The 23,564-nt window shown below is 38.6% G+C and overlaps 1 protein-coding gene across 1 annotated transcript in view; it reads right to left on the bottom strand.

The window, feature by feature from the left end:
- Nucleotides 1–15,135: 15,135 nt before the first annotated feature.
- LOC150082822 (mitochondrial import inner membrane translocase subunit Tim21) overlaps nt 15,136–23,564 on the bottom strand; it is a 90,327-nt gene continuing 81,898 nt past the window's right edge. The window contains exon 6 of the mRNA XM_090376839.1: nt 15,136–15,288. Within this exon, the coding sequence (XP_090232965.1) occupies nt 15,175–15,288 (114 nt within the window). The 3' untranslated portion in view covers nt 15,136–15,174. The remainder of the gene's footprint in view (nt 15,289–23,564) is intronic.

Here is a 23,564-nt window from a genome sequence, read left to right on the forward strand (position 1 = left end):
GCTTTCGTAAAGGCGACTACGATGGACTGAGACAGTATTTAAATTCTATACAGTGGGATCAACTGATGATGTTACCAACAGCAAATTCAAAATGGGAAGCATTCAAAGAACCTTGCAAGCTACTAGGCTTTACATACCAACTAAGAAATATTACGAAGAAAGGCTTAAGTTTTGCGAATTACAGTGTCTGGAGACTAGGCACCAGCGAGGTGATCTGATAGAGGTGTACAAAGCCTATGATAGATACAAGTTGATCTGTAACCAAGTTACAAAGGAGGTTAGGCAGGCAAAGGCAGATTACGAGAGATCCTTGGCAAGGGATGCAAAGAAAAACAGCAGACTCCTTTACTTATGTAAACTAGAGGGAAGGGGATGAATCAGATTGGTCCACTTGATATCGATGGGTCAACTGTTGATGACCCTGCTCAGGTAGCTAACAAACTAAATGAATATTTTGCATCGACATTCACACATGAGGAGTTATTCAGCGAGGGGAATGCCAGAGGTGTATTCAACTCTAGCAGTAAGCTACAGAATCTTGTAATAACTGAGAGTAAAGGGGAGGAGAAATTGTTGAAGATAAACACAAGAAAGGCACCTGGGGTGGATGGGATCTATCCAGTTATATTAAAGGAGGCAGCAAAGGAAGTAAGCAAACCCTTAGCCATAATTATGAGAGCTTCCTTGGACTCAGGGGAGGTACCCATGGACTGGAGATGTGCAAATGTGACCCCAATTCACAAGGGAGGATCAAAGGCTGACACAAGTAATTATAGACCTGTGAGTTTAACTTCTGTTCCCGGAAAATTAATGGAGGCACTGGTTAAAGAAGCACTGCAGGATCATCTAGACAAGACTTCAGTCATAGCTCAGACACAGCATGGTTTTGTTAAGGGGAAGTCTTGCCTGACCAATTTGATTGGATACTATGATGCAGTCACAAAAGAACTGGATGCAGGGAATAACTTTGATATTATATACTTGGATCTTAGAAAGGCTTTTGATACTGCTGCACAAATTGGAGCAGTGTGGCATTGGAGGCAAATTGCTGCTATGGATAAAGGGGTGGTTGAGGGGGAGAAGACAGAGGGTGGTAATCAATGGACACTGCTCATCGTGGACTAATGTTATTAGTGGAGTCCCTCAGGTTCAGTATTGGGACCTTTATTGTTCTCTGTATTTATAAATGATGTTGATGATGGTATATCAAGCTTAATATCTAAGTTTGCAGACGATACGAAGGTTGGCAGGGTTGTTAAGAACACTACGCTGCTGCAACAGGATGTGGAAAGGTTGAGCAGATGGGCTGAGAGGTGGCAAATGAAGTTTAACATTGACAAATGTAAAGTACTACATATGGGAAACAGCAACCCCAGAGCAACGTATCAACTCTGTGGTACTACACTGACAGTGGTAGAGAATGAAAGGGACTTGGGGGTGGTTGTGCAGGCAGATATGAAGTTCTCTGAGCAGTGCAGATGGGCTGCAAGAGTAGCTCATGGTGTATTGTCAATGATATATAGGAATTTTTCTAGCAGGGATAAGGAGGTGATTATTCCTTTGTATAAGGCAATGGTCAGGCCACACCTAGAGTACTGTATACAGGCCTTTAGGCCCCATTTCAAGAAGGATGTAGAGCTGCTGGAACGAGTACAGAGAAGAGAAACAAGATTAGTGAATGGAACAAAGGGGTGCTCTTATGAAGAAAGGCTTAAGTTTTGCGAATTACAGTGTCTGGAGACTAGGCACCAGCGAGGTGATCTGATAGAGGTGTATAGAGGTCAATGCTGATGAGATTCTTCCTCTTGCTCAGAATAATCACCTGAGAGGGCATAAATTCAAATTGAGGAAAGACAGATGTAGGACAGACGTGCGGAAATTTGCCTTTAGCCAGCGGGTGGTTGGTTGGTGGAACAGACTTTCATCTTGTCGTGGAAGTTGATAGCCTAAATAAGTTTAAGGCTCAGCTGGACAGGTATTTTGAACGAACAGAGGGGTGAAGTGGAAGTGGTTATTTTTTATTTATTTATTTTACTTTATTTTTTTTTTTTGGCTGATGCTGCATAAGCTTGCTTTCTTGCATCAAATGCCTATGCTAATGCTATGTATATATATTTTTTTTCTTTCAGTTTTGAGTGGTGGGAAATGTAATGTAGACAAACATAAGAAAAGTGCAGGTATTATAGTATAAAGAAATGCTTTAGATGTAGTGTTTCAAAGTGCCATCTGTGCTGAATTCTCACTTGCATCATTTGTCATAGAACATCATAATCATTGTCCTTCGTAAAAGCGCAGTAGCTTTGTCATTCTTTTGGAGAGGTCTGGAATTCTAGAACACATTTTCATCTGGGGCTGTAGTTAGTTGATCTCAGGTGGAGGGAGTGATGCTTACCTATGGGTTATTCTGAGTTTTTCAGACAGACCGAAACAGCAGTGTAGTCTTAAATGTGAATGTGCTATATAAATGATATGATCCTAAATGATAAGCTCTTCTGAGCTTACTAATCGTATAGATCATTGTTAATGTTTCCCGATAGTGAAATTGTGAGAACTAAACAGCAGGCATTATTAGTGAAACTGGACAGGGAAAGAAGGAAGTGATGGTGCTTAAAATTGCCATTTTCATTTGCTACAGATGGCAATAATCAAAGTGATTTGGAGCTGTATCCCTGTGTAGTGACCTTTCCTAAGAAAATATAAAAAATATTCAAAGCACTTTGCCATCTGTTAAAAAGTGACCATAACAGAAAATGTTGGACTTCTTCTTGGAAATATGGGATATCTATTGAAAACCATCTGACGTGTTCATAATTTGTCTAATATTATAGTAGGCTTAAAAACCAAAGCAACAAGAGTACTAAAAGAGATTTGTTAACTTTGTGGTAATAGGCTGTCATTGTTCATGTGATTAATTTGTATTCTGTAAAGGTATACTGTCACAAAAGTAAGGCTCCCATAAAAATAGAAAATATCACAGAGCTGAGGGTGTTGCATCATGTGTAGCACTGATGTATGGTTTTCTTTAACAGGTATCAAGTAGGGAAGCCAGTGAAAATGGAATGGGGAAATAAAATGCCTACTATCGTAGGTGGTCTTCATAAGACAGGACATGATGCACCTACAATTTTCAAACTTCTGAAATCACTGGGAATAAGCTCAAGATTTGTTTACAGAACAGTTGATCCACCCCAGTTAAACATAAAGGCTCCATTTATATTAAAGGAGGCAGCAAAGCAACTAAGCAAACCCTTAGCCATAATTATGAGAGCATCCTTGGACTCGGGAGGTCCCCACGGACTGGAGATGTGCAAATGTATCCCCAATTCACAAAGGGGGAATCGAAGGGTGACACGAGTAATTACAGGCCTGTAAGTTTAACTTCTGTTCCGGGTTAAATAATGGAGTCACTGGTTAAAGGTGCATTGCAGGATCATCTAGACAAGACTGCAGCAATAATTCAGACAGCATGGGTTTGTCTAAGGGAAAGTCTTGTCTGACAAATTTGATATGATGTGGTTACAAAGGAACTGGATGCAAAAAATAATTTTGATATATTGGATTTCAGGAAAGCTTTTGACACTGTTATGCATGGAAGACTTGTACAAATTGGAGCAGAATGGCATTTAGGGTAAGTTGCTACAATGGATAAAAGGATGGTTGAGTGGGAGAAGACAGAGGGTGGTAATCAATGGTTGCTGCTCTTTGTGGACTAATGTTATTAGTGGAGTCTCACAGGGTTCAGTGTTGGGTCCACTGTTGTTTTGTATATTTATCAATGATATTGATGAAGGTATATCAGGCTTAATGTCGAAGTTTGCAGATGATACAAAGGTTGGTAGGGTTGTTAATGACAGTAATGGCAGTGTGCTACTGCAACAGGATCTAAATAATTTGGGCAGATGGGCTAAGAAGTGGCAACTGAAGTTTAACCTTGACAAATGCAAAGTACTGCATATGGGTAGAAGTAACCCCAGAGAAATGTACCAACTGTGTGGTACTACACTTAAGGTGGTAGAAAATGAAAAAGTTCTGGGAGTAATTGTGCAGTAGGTATGAAGTTTTCTGAGCAATGCAGACAGGCTGTCAGGGCAGGTTGTGGGGTTTTTTATCAATGATATATAGGAATTTTGCTAGCAGGGAAAAGGAGGTGATTGTACCTGTGTATAAGGCAATGGTCAGAGTACGCTTAGAATACTGCGTACAGGTCTGGAGGCCTCGTTTTAGGAAGGATGTAGATTTGCTTGAGTGTGTACAGAGAAGAGCAACAAGATTGGTGAGGGGAATGGAGGGATCCTCTTACCAAGAGGCTTAAGTTCTGCAAATTGCAGTGGCTGGAAACTAGGCACCTGCATGGTGATCTGATTGAGGTGTATAAGGCCTTGGATGGGTTGAGCACGCTGAATTCTGATGGGATCCTTCCACTTGTTCAGATTACGAACCTTAGGGGGCATAAATTCAAATTAAGAAAAGACATGTAGAATAGATGGGCGGAAATTTGCCTTTAGCCAGGTGGTGGTTAATTGCTGTGGAAGTTGATAGGTTAAATAAATTTAAGGAGGAACTGGACAGGCATTTGGAGGGAATGGTGTGATTTTCTTCTTTTTTTTTTTTTTTTTTTTTTTGCCTGACTGCATAAGCTCATATACTTGCATTACATGTCACTACTACTACAATGAATGAACAACAGAGCATTGATGACAGGTCACTGTCCAGCTGCCCAAGAACTGAGAACCCCTGCAGCTATCATGGTGGTAAACAATCGTCCAGAGAAATGGGAATATCACCAAGATTGATGTCGCACATGATCTAGGGATGAGTGCCTACAGCAGGAGAACAGGACAGCTCCTAACTCCAGCTCTGATGGATCAGAGGAACTTGTAGCACTGGCATGCCAATTGTAAGCATTGACATACTCTTCACAGATGAAAAGATCTTTGCTAGTGAGGAGTTACAACCATCAAAATGACAAGGTGTATGCTCATAGCTCTGCAGAGGTGTGTCAGGCCATTAAATTGCATCATCCTGCATCAGTGTTGGTTTGGTGGGGAGTCTCCTGTGAAGGTGCAACAAAGATGCATTTTTGTGTTCAGGGGTTGAAGACCAGTGCAAGGATATTCTGGAGCTGCATTAGATCTTCCAACAGGACTTTGCACCTGTCCAGAAGCCAAAGATCGCCCAAACATGGCCAGCTGAGAATGTGCGAGAATTCATCAATCATGGCGAATGGCCTCCTGCCAGCCCAGATATTAATCCACTTGATTGCTGTTTGTGGAAGGGATGGCCATGCTGTAGCCAATTTCCTGCTGAGTGTTGTGTGTACTTCTGTTAATGAATGGCCAGAACATTTGAGGTCTGTAAAAAAACAAGGGAGGGCATTTTGAATGAGTTGTCTTGTGTGTACATACTGTGTACATGCCAAGATTTGAAAACTAACATTTCATACCATCTAAAAAGAAAAAACAGGCAGGCAGGCATACATTTTCATTCATTAATTCATGCTACTGGAGTAAAAAAATACTTAAGCACAGTGGCTGTCTGAATAAATAGACTGGAAAAACAAGAACTAAACATGGTACCCAAGAGGAGCTAAATGAAAACCTGGAAGATGGACATATGAAATTCAGAATTTTGTGAGCAGTAAATACTGTCATTGCATAAAACAGAAGGAATTGGAAAATTGCTGGAGAGGCCTTCATCCTGGTGTGGATTGAAAATGGTGATGAAAACAAGTTATCAAATTTTTCCAGCAGGATAATGTGCATGTTAAGACACATAGTTTGGGTGTGGTTCTGAGATCATGAAGGTGACTACCATTGGCTTGGTTAGTCACTGAATCTCAATCTGGTTTGGTATTTGCAGGAATTTTCCATCTACTCTGAGGCAATGGGATCCAATAGTCTGCATTTACCAGCCTTCCACTGGAACATATGGCATCCATTCTCCACAAAGTGGAGGCTGTCCTCAAGAATAAATCTACTCATTAAGTTAGTGTATCTAATGGTCATCCAGCATATTTTATTGTATTAATACCTATTTTATAAATTACAAATATCTTGCAAACTGAAAATCTGTTGTATATTCCAGTATACAGGGTGTCTCAAAAATACACGGCATAACTTCAGGAATGAGTTCCTCAAATGTAGACAAAAATATTTTATATCAACATAGTTCCGCAAATGCTTGGTTCCCGAGTTATGTATTAACCAGAATGTCTTATCTCCAGCAAGTGATTTCCTTCATCACAAGGTACTGACAGAATCTGGTGGTTTTCCATTCCGACCATGTACTCAAATCAGGAGCAAGCGGATATGCACTTTATGTACGGTTTGGCAGACGGCAATGTTCTGGAGGCTTGTCATTTGTATCACGAAAGGTTCCCAGAACAAAGATGTCCACATAGAAAAACGTTTCAGTTATCCATCGCCGTCTTTGTGAACATGGGACCTTTACACTTCGTGCTGCTGGCAGAGGACCAAGATCTATGACTCCTGAAGTAGAGGAGGAGATTTTGGATGTTGTGCATGCCACTCCACCCACTGTCCGGCAGATATTTGTCATGTTGTACAGTACATATTATTACAAAAGGGACATTTCTGGGGGGGGGGGGGAATTGAAATATAGCATAAACTATCAAATTTGGCAATCTTCGAGCCAAACTATTTTCAGATTTCAGAATGAAACACACACCTGAACTGCTTTATCTGAGCACAGTACAACATAATATTTTACTATATGCTGCAACGTATGTATCAATATCCATTAGCCAGTAGCTTCCTTGCACATGGTTTTGTACTGTACAATGCAATGATTCAAAACTATATTTGGAGAAATTTCCTTTACTTTACCTTTTAAACATTTATTTTATCCTGTTAATGCATCCACACCATCAGTACAAATCCCAAAGCAGTTGTTCCACGTTAGATTATTTGTTTGAAAGAAAATATTTATAAAATTAAAAATCTTCTTGCCTATCGTTCTTCCTTCCAAAGCTTTGCAAAATGGAAAATTCTCTAAAATATCTCCCTCGTATATGTAGTATCGCGCAAATACAATAAGTTGAGCTAGGTTTTAAATATCTGTCAACTCGTTTAACTGTATTGCAAAAACTGGACTTTCTCTCAATCGATTTAATAAACTGAATTTTGTTGTCCGCGATAACTAATACGCTGTGAACTGGCTCTGGATAGAGGAATGGTATTTAAATCGTTGATGTACTTTTCTCCATGTATGATTGAAATCATTTTCATAGCAGCAGGGAGAACAAGAGATTCAGCAATAATACACAATTTCAAATTATTTCCTGTTAAATATGAAACTTCCAACAATGCCCTTAAAGCTTTACAAGCACCTGCTGTATGTTTCTTCATGAAAGATTTCAGACCTTGTATGGCATCAGCGTGTTTTTTGAAAAGGATTCAGTGTTTTTCATTATCTCTGGATGCTTAGTATGCAAGTGTCTTTTTCATTTAATAAGTTTCATGCTTTCGTTATCCAGTTTTTCGTAACATATTACGCACAAAGGATGTTGCTCATCATCAACTGTAGTAAAGCTGTACTTCATAAATTCCTCTTGATATTTTCTATTCTTTTTGATTTGAAATATGAATCCTCTCTACCAGAAATTGGTGGTTGCACTACACTTGAAATAATGTTAGTGTCCAAATTTTCACACTATATTTCTTACCCTTTCAGCTTCTGAAGTATCTGTGGCAATCCTGTCACTTCTCGACCATTTTGTTCTGATTTCCCAATTGTCCATGGTAAAATATATAAAAAAAATTTTTTCTTCTTAAAAACAATAATATAAAAAGTAGCAGAATGAAAAAGACATTCAGGCTGACGTGAAAGCACCAAATTACGAAGCAGAATAAAGCGTGCATGCAACAGACTTGCTATTTACTGCCACTGCATATTTGCACCTCTGGCCTTTAGAAAATTTCAGAAATTTTTGCTAGGAAGCACGAATTAAGATCTAAATGGATTACAGTTCAGCAATTGAATTGTACTGGAAGTATTGATATATACTTAGAAGTCACACTAGTCAGCTGCTTTCTGTGTGTCCATAGCTAGTGAGCAAATTAAGGTGTACCTCCCCACTCCCCTGATCTGATGCCTGCCATGGCCGAGTGTCAATAGCAGGAGTGCAGTAGCACATGCTCTTTGAGTAGACTGGATTCAAGCCCCTGACTCTTAAATACAGTCGATCTGCCAACCTGCACTGGACCAGTGTGGTAGATAGATTATGGTCCATTTCCCTCAGCTGAGGAGTCTTCCATCCTGCATTGGATTGATAATGGCTGTAGTTTCTTTTTTTTTTTACCCACAAGGACAATAAGTAAGAAAGCCACCTGCATCACGTGAAACCACCCTAAAAAATAGAGTGGCAATAAGGTTCATTCGTATCTCAGACATCGTTCGAATAGTAAGGTCTCTACACCCACAGTATTGAAAAAGTAATTTTAGCAACAGGTTTTTTAGCTTTTATGTACACAACTAATTTTATTTAAAAATTTCTGCAACCCCCTTTAATTCATCTCCCAATCTCTAGGGGTCGCCCCACTTTCTTAATAAAATCTTCCAAAACTTGTTCTTTGGAAAATAACCTTCCAGATAATGTGATGCAACTATTTTGTGATACTATTTTCATTCCAGGTTTAATTTCATCTGCACTCACTGCCATTCCATACTTGATAATTTCCCCTTTTTCTTTTTTTTTTCATACATATTTTAGCCCTCTTTTTACATTTTATATTCTAATAAGAATTAAGTAGTTTTATTTGCCAAAATATTTCTTACAGTATTTTTTCTTTCACTGCTTTTCTAACAGCTTGATTCCACCAAGGCATTTTTAATTTCCTGTCTTTACACTTTTTTCCACATCTTTTTATCTTCACAGACTTTTTGCCACATCCATCTTCAGCAGCTTCCACTAGAGTTTTTCTCAGATTTTTGTTATTCTTCATCTAACATCATGTTAGCATTAGGAATGTTATTTAACTTTTGAGTAGTGGAATTTCTATATTTAACTGTAGTTGAACTTTTCAATTTTTGATCATTTTACTACTTTTAAGACACACAAACATATACACACACACACACACACACTCTTATTTTTGGTAATAATTACTATTTTAATTTTTAAGTCTTCAATTGGGCCACAAGCACAAACAAATTTCACCATTCCAGCTTAAATTTTTGTCATATAAATCTACTATAGTGGTTCTCAAACTTTTTTCTCGACCACTTGAAAACTGCTCAGTGTCTTGGCAGACCACTTAATTTTTCTGCCTGTTTAAAATTTACAATGCACCATGCCGTAGATGCAAAATTATAAAAAAAAATATGTGTGTGGAATTCAAATTTTAATACAATAAAAAAACTAAGGGAAGTTTTTTTTTTTTTAACAACACGTAGAACAAAGCTTACAGACCACAGTTTGGGAACCTCTGCTCTACTGAATGTTCCCAGTCAACTGAATTTCTTCCAAGTAGGAGTACAAAGGCTACCTTGCACTCTTACTTCCAAAATAAGTGATCTTTATAATAAATTATTTAGTTGCAGATTTGCTGCACTCTGTGATACCTGGTTCTAATATATCAATTTAGTTCTACTAATTCCACTTCCATTTCTTTGTTCTATAAGATCACTACAATACTATTTTGATTGTTGTTCCTATAGCATATTTAATACCTTGTTCTGCTTGATGAAATGTTCCATACTGGTTACATCAGAGATGATATGGGATGTAACTAGCACGGAACTGATTTGTTCCTACCACAGTGAAATTTTTAGCAACCTGTTATGTCTATTTTTCATACAAGGGCAAATCAATAAAGAATGATCATAATTTTTCATGAACAACCATACTGCTTGCTATTGCTACCTGAGCTGTGTAATTTAGGGCCAAACCAAGCTGCATCAGATAGCAACTGTACATGTTGTGACCTTGGCAGTTAATCAAGTTTATCCCCGTTCAGTTTTGTGTATGTAATATGCTGCTCTCAAATTTTGTTTCCTTCTCAGGAAAAAAAAAAAAAAAAACACAAACATATCAAATGTTAAAAGAAGCTTATGGTGAATCTATGCTTCCATATAGCACAGCTCACAGGTGGTTTAAAATTAAAATGTTTAAAGATGGCCATAATTCAATCACAAAAATTGGCAGCCTTGGAGCTCCAACCACTGCTGTCACCACAGAAACCATTAAGACTGCTTCTGTAATTGTGAGAGAAGATTGTCATATAACAGTAAGGAAATTGGTCGAGAATATCAGCAGGAAGTGCACACAGTATTTTCCAAGACTACTCACACCTGAGCAACAGAAGTTTGCATGGAGGTTTGTCAGGAGTTTCAATGAATGGTTACTGAAAATGGCAAGGTTCTTCACAAGGCAATAATGGTTTATGAGACATGACTTCATCACTTTGACCCAGGGCATAAACAACAAAGCTGTTTGGAAGTCTACGTCATTGCAAACACCAAAAAAAGCAAAAGTTATGGCTTCTGCAGGAAAGGTTATGGTCATCTTTTTTTCTGACATCTAAAGAATGATTTACCAGCATGTTGTGCCACGTCATATGTCTGTTATGGGACCTTACTACAGAACTATTCTGCACACTTTATAGGATCACATTCATTGCAAAAGACCAAAACTGCACACAGGTGGATGGATGCATCACGACAGTGCAAGAACTCACATTGTTCATCCTGTCTTCGAGCCAGTACTAATGTCAAATGTGCTCCTCATCTGCCCTACAGTCCTGACCTTACATCCACTTTTTTTTTTTAAATTTTTAATTTCCAAAGTTCAAGCAGCTGCGAGGAAAATGTTGCCAGTCGTCAGAAGATGTAAAGACATAAGAGGCGATTCTCAAACGCATGTCAAAAAATGGCTTCCACCATGTTTTTGAAGAATGGCAGAAATGTTGGAGTAAATAGATTTCATCAAATGGGGACAACTCTAAAAAAAAAAATAAATAAATTATGATCACTTTATTGAATCAGTTACACTTGAAAGAGAAAGGAAGATACTCATTTATCCTCAATGTCTATCTAGTGCACATGTAAATGAGTATGTCCTGAATTAAGTGCTTTATAACAGCCAACCCAACAATCAAACCACAATAAATATAATGCACATGCCTATAGAAAATCAGATTCCTATAATTCTGTACAGATCTGTAACAAGTACAGGTCAATGTTGAAAAAAAAAGCAGTGAGTTGGGTTGAATTTGAAAGTGTCTGCAATTCTGCCCATACACGATAGGAGGGAGTATATGATGAGAGCCTTGTTGATCAATTTGTCTCTATAGAGGGTAGAATTTTGCTCAGCCTGGTCTGTGCTTCTTAACAGGAGAAACTGCTTCTACAGGGATGGGATACACTTAAATAGAAAGGGTGCAAGAATATTTGCTGACGTTATCGAGGCAGTGTTAGGAAGGTCAGAAAACTGCTAGCTTGGGGGTATACATGGACTAATAAATTAACAGAATTAACAGTAGCCACTAGCAGAGGTGAAAGTGATTCTTGCACTGCTTCTATTGGAATGAGCAGCAGCCTAGAAAACAAGGTGCAGAGGATTTCAGAGAGTGATGGGAGTCATTGCACAACAAGTAAATACATGGGCTGTGTTAGGATAACTAAAAATAGGAACAGGTGTATGTATACTTGTGTGTGCACCGTTCCTATTTTTAGCTATCCTAACACAGCCCATGTATTTACTTGTTGCTTGAAATATTGTTGAGATATCAGAGACGTGGTGTCACACAGATGTAAGGAATGCAGAAATGGAATTTGGGGAGTACAATGTGTAGGAAGGGAGGAGGGGTTATGCTATTAGTTAAGAAACACAAAATCAAAGCAAGTACAGTCAGTCGACATGGCTGGACAGTGCAGTGTCGAGACAGTTTGGTGTGACATAGCCTCCGTAGCCGAGTGGGCAGGAGCGGGAGTGCAGTAGCACACGCTCTTTGAGTAGACCGGGGTTCAAGCCCCTGACTGCTGAATACGGTCGATCTGCCAACCCGCACTGGACCAGCGTGGCAGATTATGGTCCATTTCCCTCAGCATGAATTGTTGAGGAGGCTTCCACCCTGCAGTGGGTTGATAATGGCTGCACTTTACTTTTTTTACTTTTAAGCAATGGGAAAGCAAGATTGAGAGTAGGAGGGTGTTATAGGCCTAATGACTCTGATGAATATAATAAACAACTGTGCAGAAAAATAGTGGGCCAGTAAATCAGAAAGTCTTATAATGGGGGATTTTAATTTCCCAGATATCGACTGGAATTTGTGGGTTTGTCACTCACACACTGGCAAGGCTTTTGTGGATTTATTGGATGATTGTTTTTTACAGCAGCATGTTCAGGAGGTAATTAGAGGGAGTAATACTCTATCTGATTATCAGTAGTGATTCTTCATGCATTAAGAATCTGCAGATAAAGGAACCACCACTAGGTGGCAGTGATCACAGTGTGCCTAAGTCAGATTTACTCAAAGAGGTAACTACCATCAGGAGTAAAGGGAAGGGTTTTTGCTTTTGTCGAGGTGACTATGGTGGTCTGAGACAGTATTTAAACTGTACGGTGGGACCAACTGATGATGTTACCAACAGAAAATTCAAAACTGGAAGCATTCAAAGAATTAATCTTGGAAGCTATTAGGCTTTTCATACCAACTAAGAAATACTGTTCAAGGTTTAGGCCAAAATGGATGTCAGATGAACTAATGAGATATGTGGCATAGAAGATAAATGCATGGGATATATATAAATTAACAGGTGACATGGAAGCCTATGACAGGTATAAGCTGGTCTGTAACCAAGTTACAAAGGAGGTTACGCAGGCATAGGCAGATTATGAGAAATCTTTAGCAAAGGATGCAAAGAAAAACAGCAAAGAGTTCTTTATTTATGTAAACTCTAGAAGGAAGGGGATGAATCAGATTGGTCCACTTGACATCGATGGTTCAACTGTTGATGACCTTGCTCAGGTAGCTAACAAACTAAATGAATATTTTGCATCAACATTCACACATGAGGAGTTATTCAGGGAGGGGAATGCCAGAGGTGTATTCAACTCTGGCAGTAAGCTAGATAATCTTGTAATAACTGAGAGTAAAGTGGAGGAGAAATTGTTGAAGATAAACACAAAGGCACCTAGGGTGGATGGAATCTATGCAGTTATATTAAAGGAGGTGGCAAAGGAAGTAAGCAAACCCTTAGCCATAATTATGAGAGCTTCCCTGGACTCAGTGGAGGTACCCATGGACTGGAGATGTGCAAATCGGACCCCAATCCACAAAGGAGGATCAAAGGGAGACACAAGTAATTACAGACCTGTTAGTTTAACTTCTGTTCCAGGGAAATTAATGGAGGCACTGATTAAAGAAGCACTGCAAGATCATCTAGACAAGACTTCAGTTATAGTTCGGACACAGCATGGTTTTGTTAAGGGAAAGTCTTGCCTGACCAATCTGATTGGATACTATGATGCAGTCACAAAAGAACTGGATGCAGGGAATAACTTTGATATCATATATTTGGATCTTAGAAAGGCTTTTGATACTATTTTTCATGGAAGACTGCTGCACAAATTGGAGCAATGGCATTGGAGGCAAATTGCTGCTATGGGTAAAGGGATGGTTGAGTGGTAGAAGACAGAGTGGTAATTTTAATTACCACTCTGTCTTCAGAATGTTAATCAATGGACACTGCTCTTTGTGGACTAATGTTATTAGTTGCATTGGGTCCATTGTTGTTTTCTGCATTTATTAATGATAGAATATCAGGCTTAATGTCTAAGTTTGCAGACGACATGAAGGTTGGCAGGGTTGTTAATGACACTAATGACAGTACGCTACTGCAACACGATCTAGAAGAGTTGAGCAGATGGGCTGAGAGGTGGCAACTGAAGTTTAATTTTGACAAATGTAAAGTACTGCATATGGGTAGCTGTAACCCCAGAGTAACAAATCAACTGTGTTCTACTACACTCAGGGTGGTAGAGAAAGAAAAGCATTTGGGGGGTAATTGTGCAGTCAGATATGAAGTTTACTGAGCAGTGCAGACAGTCTGCAAGAGTAGCTCATGGTGTCTTGTCAATGATATAGAGGAATTTTTATAGCAGGGATAAGGAGGTGATTATCCCCTTGTCTCCAGTTGTCTGGATGCCTCATTTTAAAAAGGATGTAGAACTGCTGGAACGAGCACAGAGAAGGGCAACAAGATTAATGAATGGAACAAAGGATTGCTTTTATAAAGAAAGGCTTAAGTTTTTCAAATTACAGTTTCTGGAGACTAGGCACCTGTGAGGTGATCTGATTGAGGTGTTAAAGTCTTGAATCGTTTGAGCATGCTCAATGCTGATATGATTCTTCCTCTTGCTCAGAATAATTGCCTGAGAGGGCATAAATTCAAATTGAGGAACGACAGTTGTAGGATAGATGTGTGGAATTTGCCTTTAGCCAGGGGTTGGTTGATTGCTATAACAAAATTCCATCTGTTGTCGTAGAAGTTGAAAGTTTAAATAGATTCAAGGCAGAACTAGACAAACATTAGGAGCGATTGGTGGGTGAAATGAGATGGGTTTTTGTTTTTTTTTTTAGCTGATGTTATATAAGCTTGCTTTCTTACATCATGGGCCTTTACTAATGCTAATTCTGAAACTGACATGGTTCAGATGTGGATGCAGTAACACAACAATCGATTTGTTCATCAGAAGGATGAACGAATGGAGATATGTATATGATACAGAAAATAACTAGCATGAAATGTAAAATCACATAAAAATAAAACAAAGTATGATATTTTATTTCAAATCCCACATTGTACTGCATGTTTATCCAAGAAAAATGGAATTTCAGCACAGGAAAATAACAGCTGTCCTCTTATTAGAAACTGTCATGTGCAGCAGTTTGAAACTAAGTAATCCAGTTATCAGTTTCTTATAAATCTTATATTCATCATGTTAATATTTTTACACACACATTAACATCTCAATATATGGTAAAAAGTACTTTATAAACATTAAATCAGTTTACCTTGACAGCCCATGCACGTATGTAAAAAAAAAAAAAATCTCAGATATAAACTTTTTTCTTAAACGAATAAGATTTTATCAAAGAAAAACAGGTGTAATCTAAATGAAAATTTTCATATTAACTAGAAACACAAAATTTAAACACAGAGCAAATTATTTTTAAATCTGTTGTCTTCCAGGATAATGGTATCTTCAGGATATCCATCTAAGTTTACAAGAAGATATCGATACTCATATTTTCCCCTATCATTCTACAAAGAGAAAATATTTAGATTAATGATTCAGAAACTACTCATTGGAAAACAATCGAGTATATAGCTAATTTAAAAATTTTTTATAATCTGAAAGATAGCAATCAATTTTATGGCAATGATTTTTCTCAAGTAGTGAATACAATATTTTTTATGATTACAAAAGATGCAAAATTTTTATTCATATGATAATGTAAGAATCCATTATCCTTGACTGATGTGCAGCATAGTTTAATACAGTTGCGACCAGTGTCTGTTCCACAACTGATTTTTTCATGATGTTCTTGTTGTCGCTTCATAATCAGTAAGACTGTCAATTTGTTTCATTTCTGTCTACTCTGGTATGATATTCACTTACTTGACTGAATATCACAGTGAAACCTCCCTTAATAGACAGCTCTTGTTTTGGACAGTGAAGCTTTGGTCCTGGCCAAAAAGTATTAGAAATTACACATTAAATGACTTCTCCAAACTGGACACTTTCATGTGTAACCAGCACATAATGGGATTTGCAGTGAAAAGATGCAAACACATCAGTTACCCTCGAAAGTGTCCATTTGTATTCATTCTATACAACTGTATTTATTTCTCTAAATACATTAACTGCATTTAGCAATCACACAGGCTTGAACCATGGTCCACTCAAATGATGCAGAAGATACTCATGGGCTACTAGCCAAATTTTGTTTTATTATTATTATTTTTTTAAATAATTATTCGGGCTGTGAATCAGTTCTATGTCAAACATCACAGCAAGGCAATAAAATATAAAATTGCCAAAATGAGAGATGCTGTTGCCAGAATAAATAAATAAATAAAACCCTGGGGATACAGCTGTAATACAGTTTAAAAAAAAAAAAAATTTAAAAACCAAATTTGACTATTAGCCCACTGTGGTTTGAATCCACATGACTGCTAAATGTGGTTAACATAGAGGAATGAATGCAATTATATTTATCATCAAAATAATCAATTGTAAATTTCTATGACCTAATTAATGGCTGTGCCAGAATATAAACAAGAACATTTTTAGGCCCAATATAAGTGAAGGATTAAGAGTGAGAGTGCAGTAATTACACTCTCACTCAGTAATGCACATGCTTTTGAGTAGTCTGTGATTCAAACCTGCACCTGCTAAACCACCACTAGTAGGTCAGAGGTAAAATTATAATAGATCTTAAAATAATCGTAAACTCCTCTGACCAGTAGTGATTGTGCTGGAGTATAAACAAGAACTTTTTTTTTTCTGATAGAAACAACACTATGTGACGCTTGATATTACTTTCATAACTGCTTTAGTGACAAGTGTCCAGCTTTTTACTGAGGGATGATGACAATTTTCCTGCCAATACACAGTACTTTCTCATTTCTCACTTAGCAGTAAGAAATGGCAGTCATTCAGGCAACTACATAACAAAGGTTTTCAGTATATATACAGGTTTTTACTCTGAAACACTAGTCAAAATTTTTGTGCAATTACACTGATTGCATGTTAATTTTTTAAGAAACAAAATTTCATGCTATTTGCTATAGGGGAGGCAGAAATTTAAAATGGAAGGGGCGATCATGGAATTCTTTTAATGTAATATCCTATTACATTAAAAGAACTCCATGTGAGTAAAAACAAATATGGACTAAACTAGTCCGTGACCAAAATTATCCATAATGAAAATTAAATTGTAAATAAAATGCTCCAAACAAAATAATTTCTATCATTTCCTAAAAGTCAACTATGTGTTGACTAAAATTATTGTTATGGGAGTTTGATGGCGCATAAGCTGCTTGGCTATAACGCGCCTATTCGTTTATTGTAGGAATAGATGAGAAGTTTTCATAACGTCAGAAAAATTCAGAAACATTTGCACTGTCACTGATAAGATGCTCTAGATTTATTGGTTTCCGAAGGCTAATGATAGAAAGGTTGAATTTCTGTCTTGTTTATAGTATGGGCATTCAATGAGAATATGCTTCACAGTCAGGTTTATAGAACAATATGGACACTGTGGTGGATCATCTGTTAGTAAATGAAGGTGGGTCAGATGTGTATGACCTATTCTTGCTCTTGAAAGCACTACTTCTTCTCGTCTAGATGTACGGACACTGGATCGCCAAATTTTGGAATCCTGTTTGAACTGCAAGAGCTTGTTATTAGTTTGAGAATGCCAGATTGTTGTCCATTCTGATAGGCATGCAACATGAATAATTTGTGCATAGTCTGATGCTGGAACAGGGATATTGGTTAAACCTAGGTCGTTGGATTTTTTGCAGCCTTATCAGCCAGTTCATTACAAGAAATTCCAGAATGTGCCAGAATCATTGGCGGCATTTTCAATCTGCAGTAATAATCTTCTAATTTCATTTAGAACAGGGTGAACTTTATCTGAAGAATTACATAATGCTAAGACTGAGCTGAGGGAATCAGTGTAAATGACAAATTTTAATGAGCAGTCAGAACAGAGATTTTCTAAGGCCAGTTTAATTGCATATAATTCTACTGAGAAGATACTGAATTCAGATGGAAGGGATGCTGAAATAGTGTTATTTCAGAACACTGTTGTTACTACAACATTTTAGTTGGATTTAGAGCCATCTTTTTTTTTTTTTTTTTTATGTAAACCCCAAACACGAGAGGTATTAGAACCTATAGTACTTAGTACCGCGAGTGGGTTGGAGGTTGAGAAGACAAAAGAAGATATTTGTTGACATTGGATTTAACTTCTGTAGAGTGTATTTTTCCGGAAATACGTATGAAGGAAGGTTGTTCCAGAAAACGGCAGTTGAATGAATAAACGAGGAAGATGAAAAGTTGGTTCTGAGTTTTAAGTTGGACAGTAAATGGATGTTGGCTGGTGGCGGCACGTGTTTGGACTGTTTTGAAAGAGAGAGCGGGAATAATAGAAGCCAATTCAGAAGAACAGTGCCCATGGAAGAATCTGTAGAAGAGGCATGCAGCAGAAACAGTACGTCTATGAGACAGCGAGTTGAGAGACTCTGTTAGAGATGAATCATTAATTAACCTAACTGCCCTCTTCTGAATGGAATCAAGAAGCCTGAGAGAGGTTTTGGGGGCACCATCCCAGATGTGGGAACAATATTCCATTGCAGGGCGGATTTGTGATTTATACAGAGTGGGCAGCTGTTTGAAAGAAAAGTAACGCCAAGAGCAAAAGAGAAAACGAAGTTTTTTAGATGCGGAGGAAGCAATATTTGTAATGTGCTTGTTCCAAGAGAGATTAGAAGTCAGGGTAATCCCCAAAAGATATATATCATTTTGCCTAGAAATCCGAGTGTCACTAAAGATAAGCATAGGAGCAGAAGAATCCTTTTTGCGAGATATAAGACAAGACTGAGTTTTAGAAGGGTTGAAATCAACTAAGTTGTCTTTGCCTCACTGGAGAATTACCTGAAGATCGGCATTTAAGGAATTGGTAGCAGATTTTCGAGAAATTGAGGCTGATTTAGCAGGACTAGGTTTCTCAAAATGGAAAGTGGAATGCAATGTGCTATCATCGGAAAAACTATGGATAGGATTTACAGTCAACGGAAGAAGGTCATCAATATACAAGAGGAAAAGAGTGGGAGAAAGAACTGACCTTGGGGGACACCGGCATTACTGGAGAAGTTAGAAGACAGAGAGCCATCTACCATCACCCTCAGTGAGTGATCACAGAGAAAACTGGATAACCAATTACTAAAAACAGTTGGCAAACCATAAGATGGAAGCTTGTTTAGAAGACCTTTATGCCAAACACGATCGAAAACCTTTCAGATGTCAAGAGCAACTACTTGTGTTTCCCCGAACCTTTCCATTGAATTAGTCCATAAATGGGTAACATAAGCAAGAATATCACCAGTGGATCGACACTGACAGAATCCATACTGGCGATCGTTGATCAGACGGAAGGTTTCTAGGTAGTTTAATAGTTGGCGGTTAATTGATTTCTCCATTACTTTAGAAAGAGTAGAAGTAATTGCAATGGGACGATAATTGGATGGGAGGGATTTATCACCCTTTTTAGGAACTGGCTGGATATGAGCAAATTTCCAAGCAGAAGGAAAAACACCTTTGGAATAAGAAAGTGAAAAAAGGCGGCAAAGAATAGGAGTAAGTTCAGGAGACAGGTTTTGAGAACAAGTGGAGAAATACCACCGGGACCTGGAGCTTTCTTAGCATCAAGATTCGTCAACATCCTTTTGACGGAAGACCACATGAGGCATTGAATGGAGCATGTTGGGAATGGTAGGAGATGTTTTACAAAGATCATTAATACATGAGTTGGAAGAAAAATGGGATGCTAGCAGGTCAGCTTTATCCTTGGCTGAAGTGGCAACAGAACCATCTGGTTTGAATAGAAATGGGCAAAAGTTGCAGGCAATAGCTTTGGGAAGAGACCAGAATGCTCGGCTACCATTACGGCAAGAAGCAAGTTTTCTACTCTTAGCCAGTTCAAACTCTAGTTTGGACTGATTAATAACTGCTTTACAATTGTTGCGAGCTTTGGTGCAGGCAGAAAATGAAACTGGAGAATTAGAAACAAGCCAATTACGATATGCAACATTCTTCTCTTGAACAGCCTTAGCACATTTATTGGAAAACCAAGGTTTAGATAAAGGACGAGATTTTAAAGTGGCGTGTGGGATAAAGGATTCCATTCCTGCAAGAATAATTTCACTGACACGATCTGAGCAAACGTTGACATCACAAGTTTTGAAACAGTAATCTCACCAAGGAAAAGAAGAAAAGAAGTCTCGCAGGTCATCCCATTTTACATTCTTGTAATGCCAAACAACAAGAGGTTGGGAATAGCCATGAGATAAAGGTTCCACTGGAGAAGAGACAATCACCAAGTTGTGATCTGAAGTGCCTAAAGGACCTCTCACTTCAACCGTGTACTTAGAAGGGTTGTTTGTGAGAAAAAGATCAAGTGTATTGTCTGTATGATTAGGATTATCTGGTATTCTTGTAGGTAAATGAACAATCTGTGCAAGGTCATTAGTAATTGCAAAAGCCTCAGCATCTCGACCAGCTGGGTCGGTGTAACTAGAAAACGGAAGCCAGCTGGAGTTGTGAACATTAAAATCACCAAGGAAAATTACCTCACTGTTAGGAAAGTTGGACTGGAGAAAGTCAAGTTGCAAAGAGAGGAAGTCAAAGAGCTCCAAGCGATTAGTGGAATTGGGAGAACAGTAGAGACAACAGATGAATTTGACGCAATGAGGTAGAGAGATTTTAAGCCAGAGGAGATTCCAAATTGCCAAGTCTCTGACAGGGAATATCAGGATGGACATATGCACAAGTACCACCTTTGAGGTGAAAGGAAACATACAGCGAATAATTTGGGCATCTGAGATGAGCAGTAGTTGAATCAACCGATAACTGAGATTCTGTTAGAAAAAGTACATGGGGTTTGGCAGACTGTAAGTGGAAATGGTCATCGTTGAGATTAGAATTGAGAACCATGTATATTTGTGAAATGAATTAGGAAGTGCTTGGGAGATTTAGATCTCTTCGCAGATAAGCTTGCTCTATTAGTTTGACAATTCATGGTGTATTCAATAGTAAGAAAAGTGGGTGGGACATGCTGTATGAAGTAATGAAATTTTTGGAAATGGCGTACATAGGGTAAGAATATTCCCAAATCCTTGACATAACGTGGCCTCGAGAATGCTCCTCGCATACACACTACCCAGACTCCTTCCAGTCACTATCTGGCAGAGTAGAGGTAACAAGATGCTGATCTGGAAGCCTCCTAGAGAGTTACAAATAGGTTCGGTCCGTTGTACTTACTAGTGGCCGGCCTGCGAACACCATTTTAGAGCTGTACCCTCGAAATGTAAGGAATATTGGATCTCGCCACGATGTTCATCATAACCTCAAAAGTCATCAATCATACTGCATGATGGAAGAGATAGGGAATGGTTGACCGGAACTTAGCTCTAGAGACTAAAGATGGGTTCCATCACTTCAAGCCTCCAATAAGCAAAGTGGTGGTATTGCACCGGTTGATGAGAGTCATTTACCACCTAGTACTGCCTGGTAACATAGAGGGGCGGCATTCCTCCATGTGGTGTGGGCGCCACACCTCGACCCTCTGCTTACATTGGTTCATACCAGTGTGGTCACCCACCATGTACTTGTGCATGGAGGTTATACCCAGGATTACTAACAGTCCCACCGTCGTGAAGGTGCAAGCAGAGGATTTGACTGTCACAGACCGTCTGGACTTCGCCGAAATTAGGTCCACTTGACTTGAGTGTCACCCGAGTATCAGTTCCATCAGCGTTTTAGACTCCCAGGTAGGAAGTGCAGCTTGTCTGGCAAATCTGAGAGAATCTCTGTGACAACCTCAAGGACCCAATCTGTATAAATTGGAGAAAAATCAATATATCTGTGAGTGTGAACTTCATGAAGTTGTTTCACATTTGATGCTTGTAGAATATTTTCGCCCCCATTGGCAGAGGTAAGTGTCACAGGTCAGTAGAGGAAGAGTCCATGGTGGTTGAGCGTATGTTACTACCTGTTGTACAGAATGAATGGAAACATTCCAAACCTGCATCAGTTTGAGAAGCCGGAGACAAGCTGGTTTTATTATGCTAAGCTTATTTCTGTAGAGGTTTTCTAATGGTGGATTGAATTGGTATGACTGAATTGGATGCGAGGCACAACTTTGTATTTTGACAGAATACTTTAGTAACAGTGTTTTTTTACGTGAAGTAAGCGGGGGCTCTTGAGCGTCAATGCAGAGGCTATGTGCTGGTGATGTTCTAAAAGCCCCAAGTGCAATCCTCAAGGCACTGCTGAACTGGATGAAGCCAGCACAAAGCACTTGCTCTGGCAGAATCATAGACAGGAGCACCATAATCAAGACGGGTTCAGATTAAAGCCCTGTATAACCAAAGCAGGGAGGTGCGATTTGCACCCCATGCTAGGTCAGATAAAGCTCTGAGTATATTTAACTTTTTTAAACAGGAAGTACATACATTTTTAATATGGACTTAGAAATTTAATTTGTTGTCAAGGATTAATCCTAGAAATCTGATGTTACTAGTGACTGGGATGGAGACATTGGAAATTTGAAGTTCAGGATCCAGATGAAGTTTGCATTTTCTACAAAAATGGATAGCAACTATTTTCTGTTGTGAGAGTCGATAGCCGTTAAGGCTGGCCCATTGTTGTATTTTATTTAGTGATATCTGAATCTGAAGCTACCTTTCAATAGATCTCATGTTTTGGGAATGGCAGGAGATGAAAAGGCCATCCCCATAAAAGTACGTCTCAATTGTCTTTGGAAGCTGTTTAGTGATGGAATCGATTCTAAGAGCAAAAAGAGTGGCACTCAGTACTGATTCCTGAGGAACACCTTCCTGAATGAAAGTTGTAGAGAGGTCATTTTGGTATCTTACTTGAAACGATCTAGTCTGTAGAAAGTTTTGAACAAATATGGGAAGGTTGTCCCATAGACAGAGAGAATAAAGATCACTAAGTATGCCATGCCACCATGTGGTGTCAAAAGCCTTCTCTATATCTATAGAAACCATTACTAGATGTTTGTGTTTAACGCAGGCATTGCAAATGGCAAATTCAGCCTTGATCATGAGATCGAAGAATGACCTGTTTTGTCGAAAGCCATGTTGATTATTGCTCATTAGATGTTGTGACTCAATGATCCTGTGAGTCTACTGTGGACAATTTTTCCGAGGATTTTGCTGAGGCAGCTTGACAGAGATATTGGTCTATAGCTGTGGGGGTTGGTTGGATGGATCTTTTCCAGGCTTCACAAATGCCAAAACAATAGAGTGGTGCCAAGAAGCTGGATAAACATTTTCTAAAAAAATACGACTGTTAAAGACCAGGAGGAGGCGCAAAGCTTTATCATCAAGATGTTGCAGCATGACATAATAGATTCCATCTTGTCTGGCGGCACCATTATTAGCTGTTTTAATGGCATGCAAAAGTTCAGAATATTGTAGAGGTTTGTTATAGGGTAGAATGAGGGCAGTTTGTAAGTTAATAGAATGCTGTTCTCTACTGTTTTTAATTCGGTGGAAAGATGTAGTATAAGCTGATGTTGCTGAGATTTCAGCAAAAAGTATTGCCCAAAGCATTAGCTATATCTGAGGGACTATATAAATCTTGCCCATTCCAGGAGAGGACTGGAGAAGGTATGGTTGGAAACTTACCAGAAAGCTGTCTTAATTTTTTTCCAAATTAATTTGCTGTCAGTGTTTCTGTTAATTGTTGATGCAAAATGGGTCCAGGATTCTTTATTGGCTTG

This window comes from Mastigoproctus giganteus, chromosome 7 (assembly GCF_048544385.1).
Source record: "Mastigoproctus giganteus isolate SK-2022 chromosome 7, ASM4854438v1, whole genome shotgun sequence".
Classification (NCBI taxonomy): domain Eukaryota; kingdom Metazoa; phylum Arthropoda; class Arachnida; order Uropygi; family Thelyphonidae; genus Mastigoproctus; species Mastigoproctus giganteus.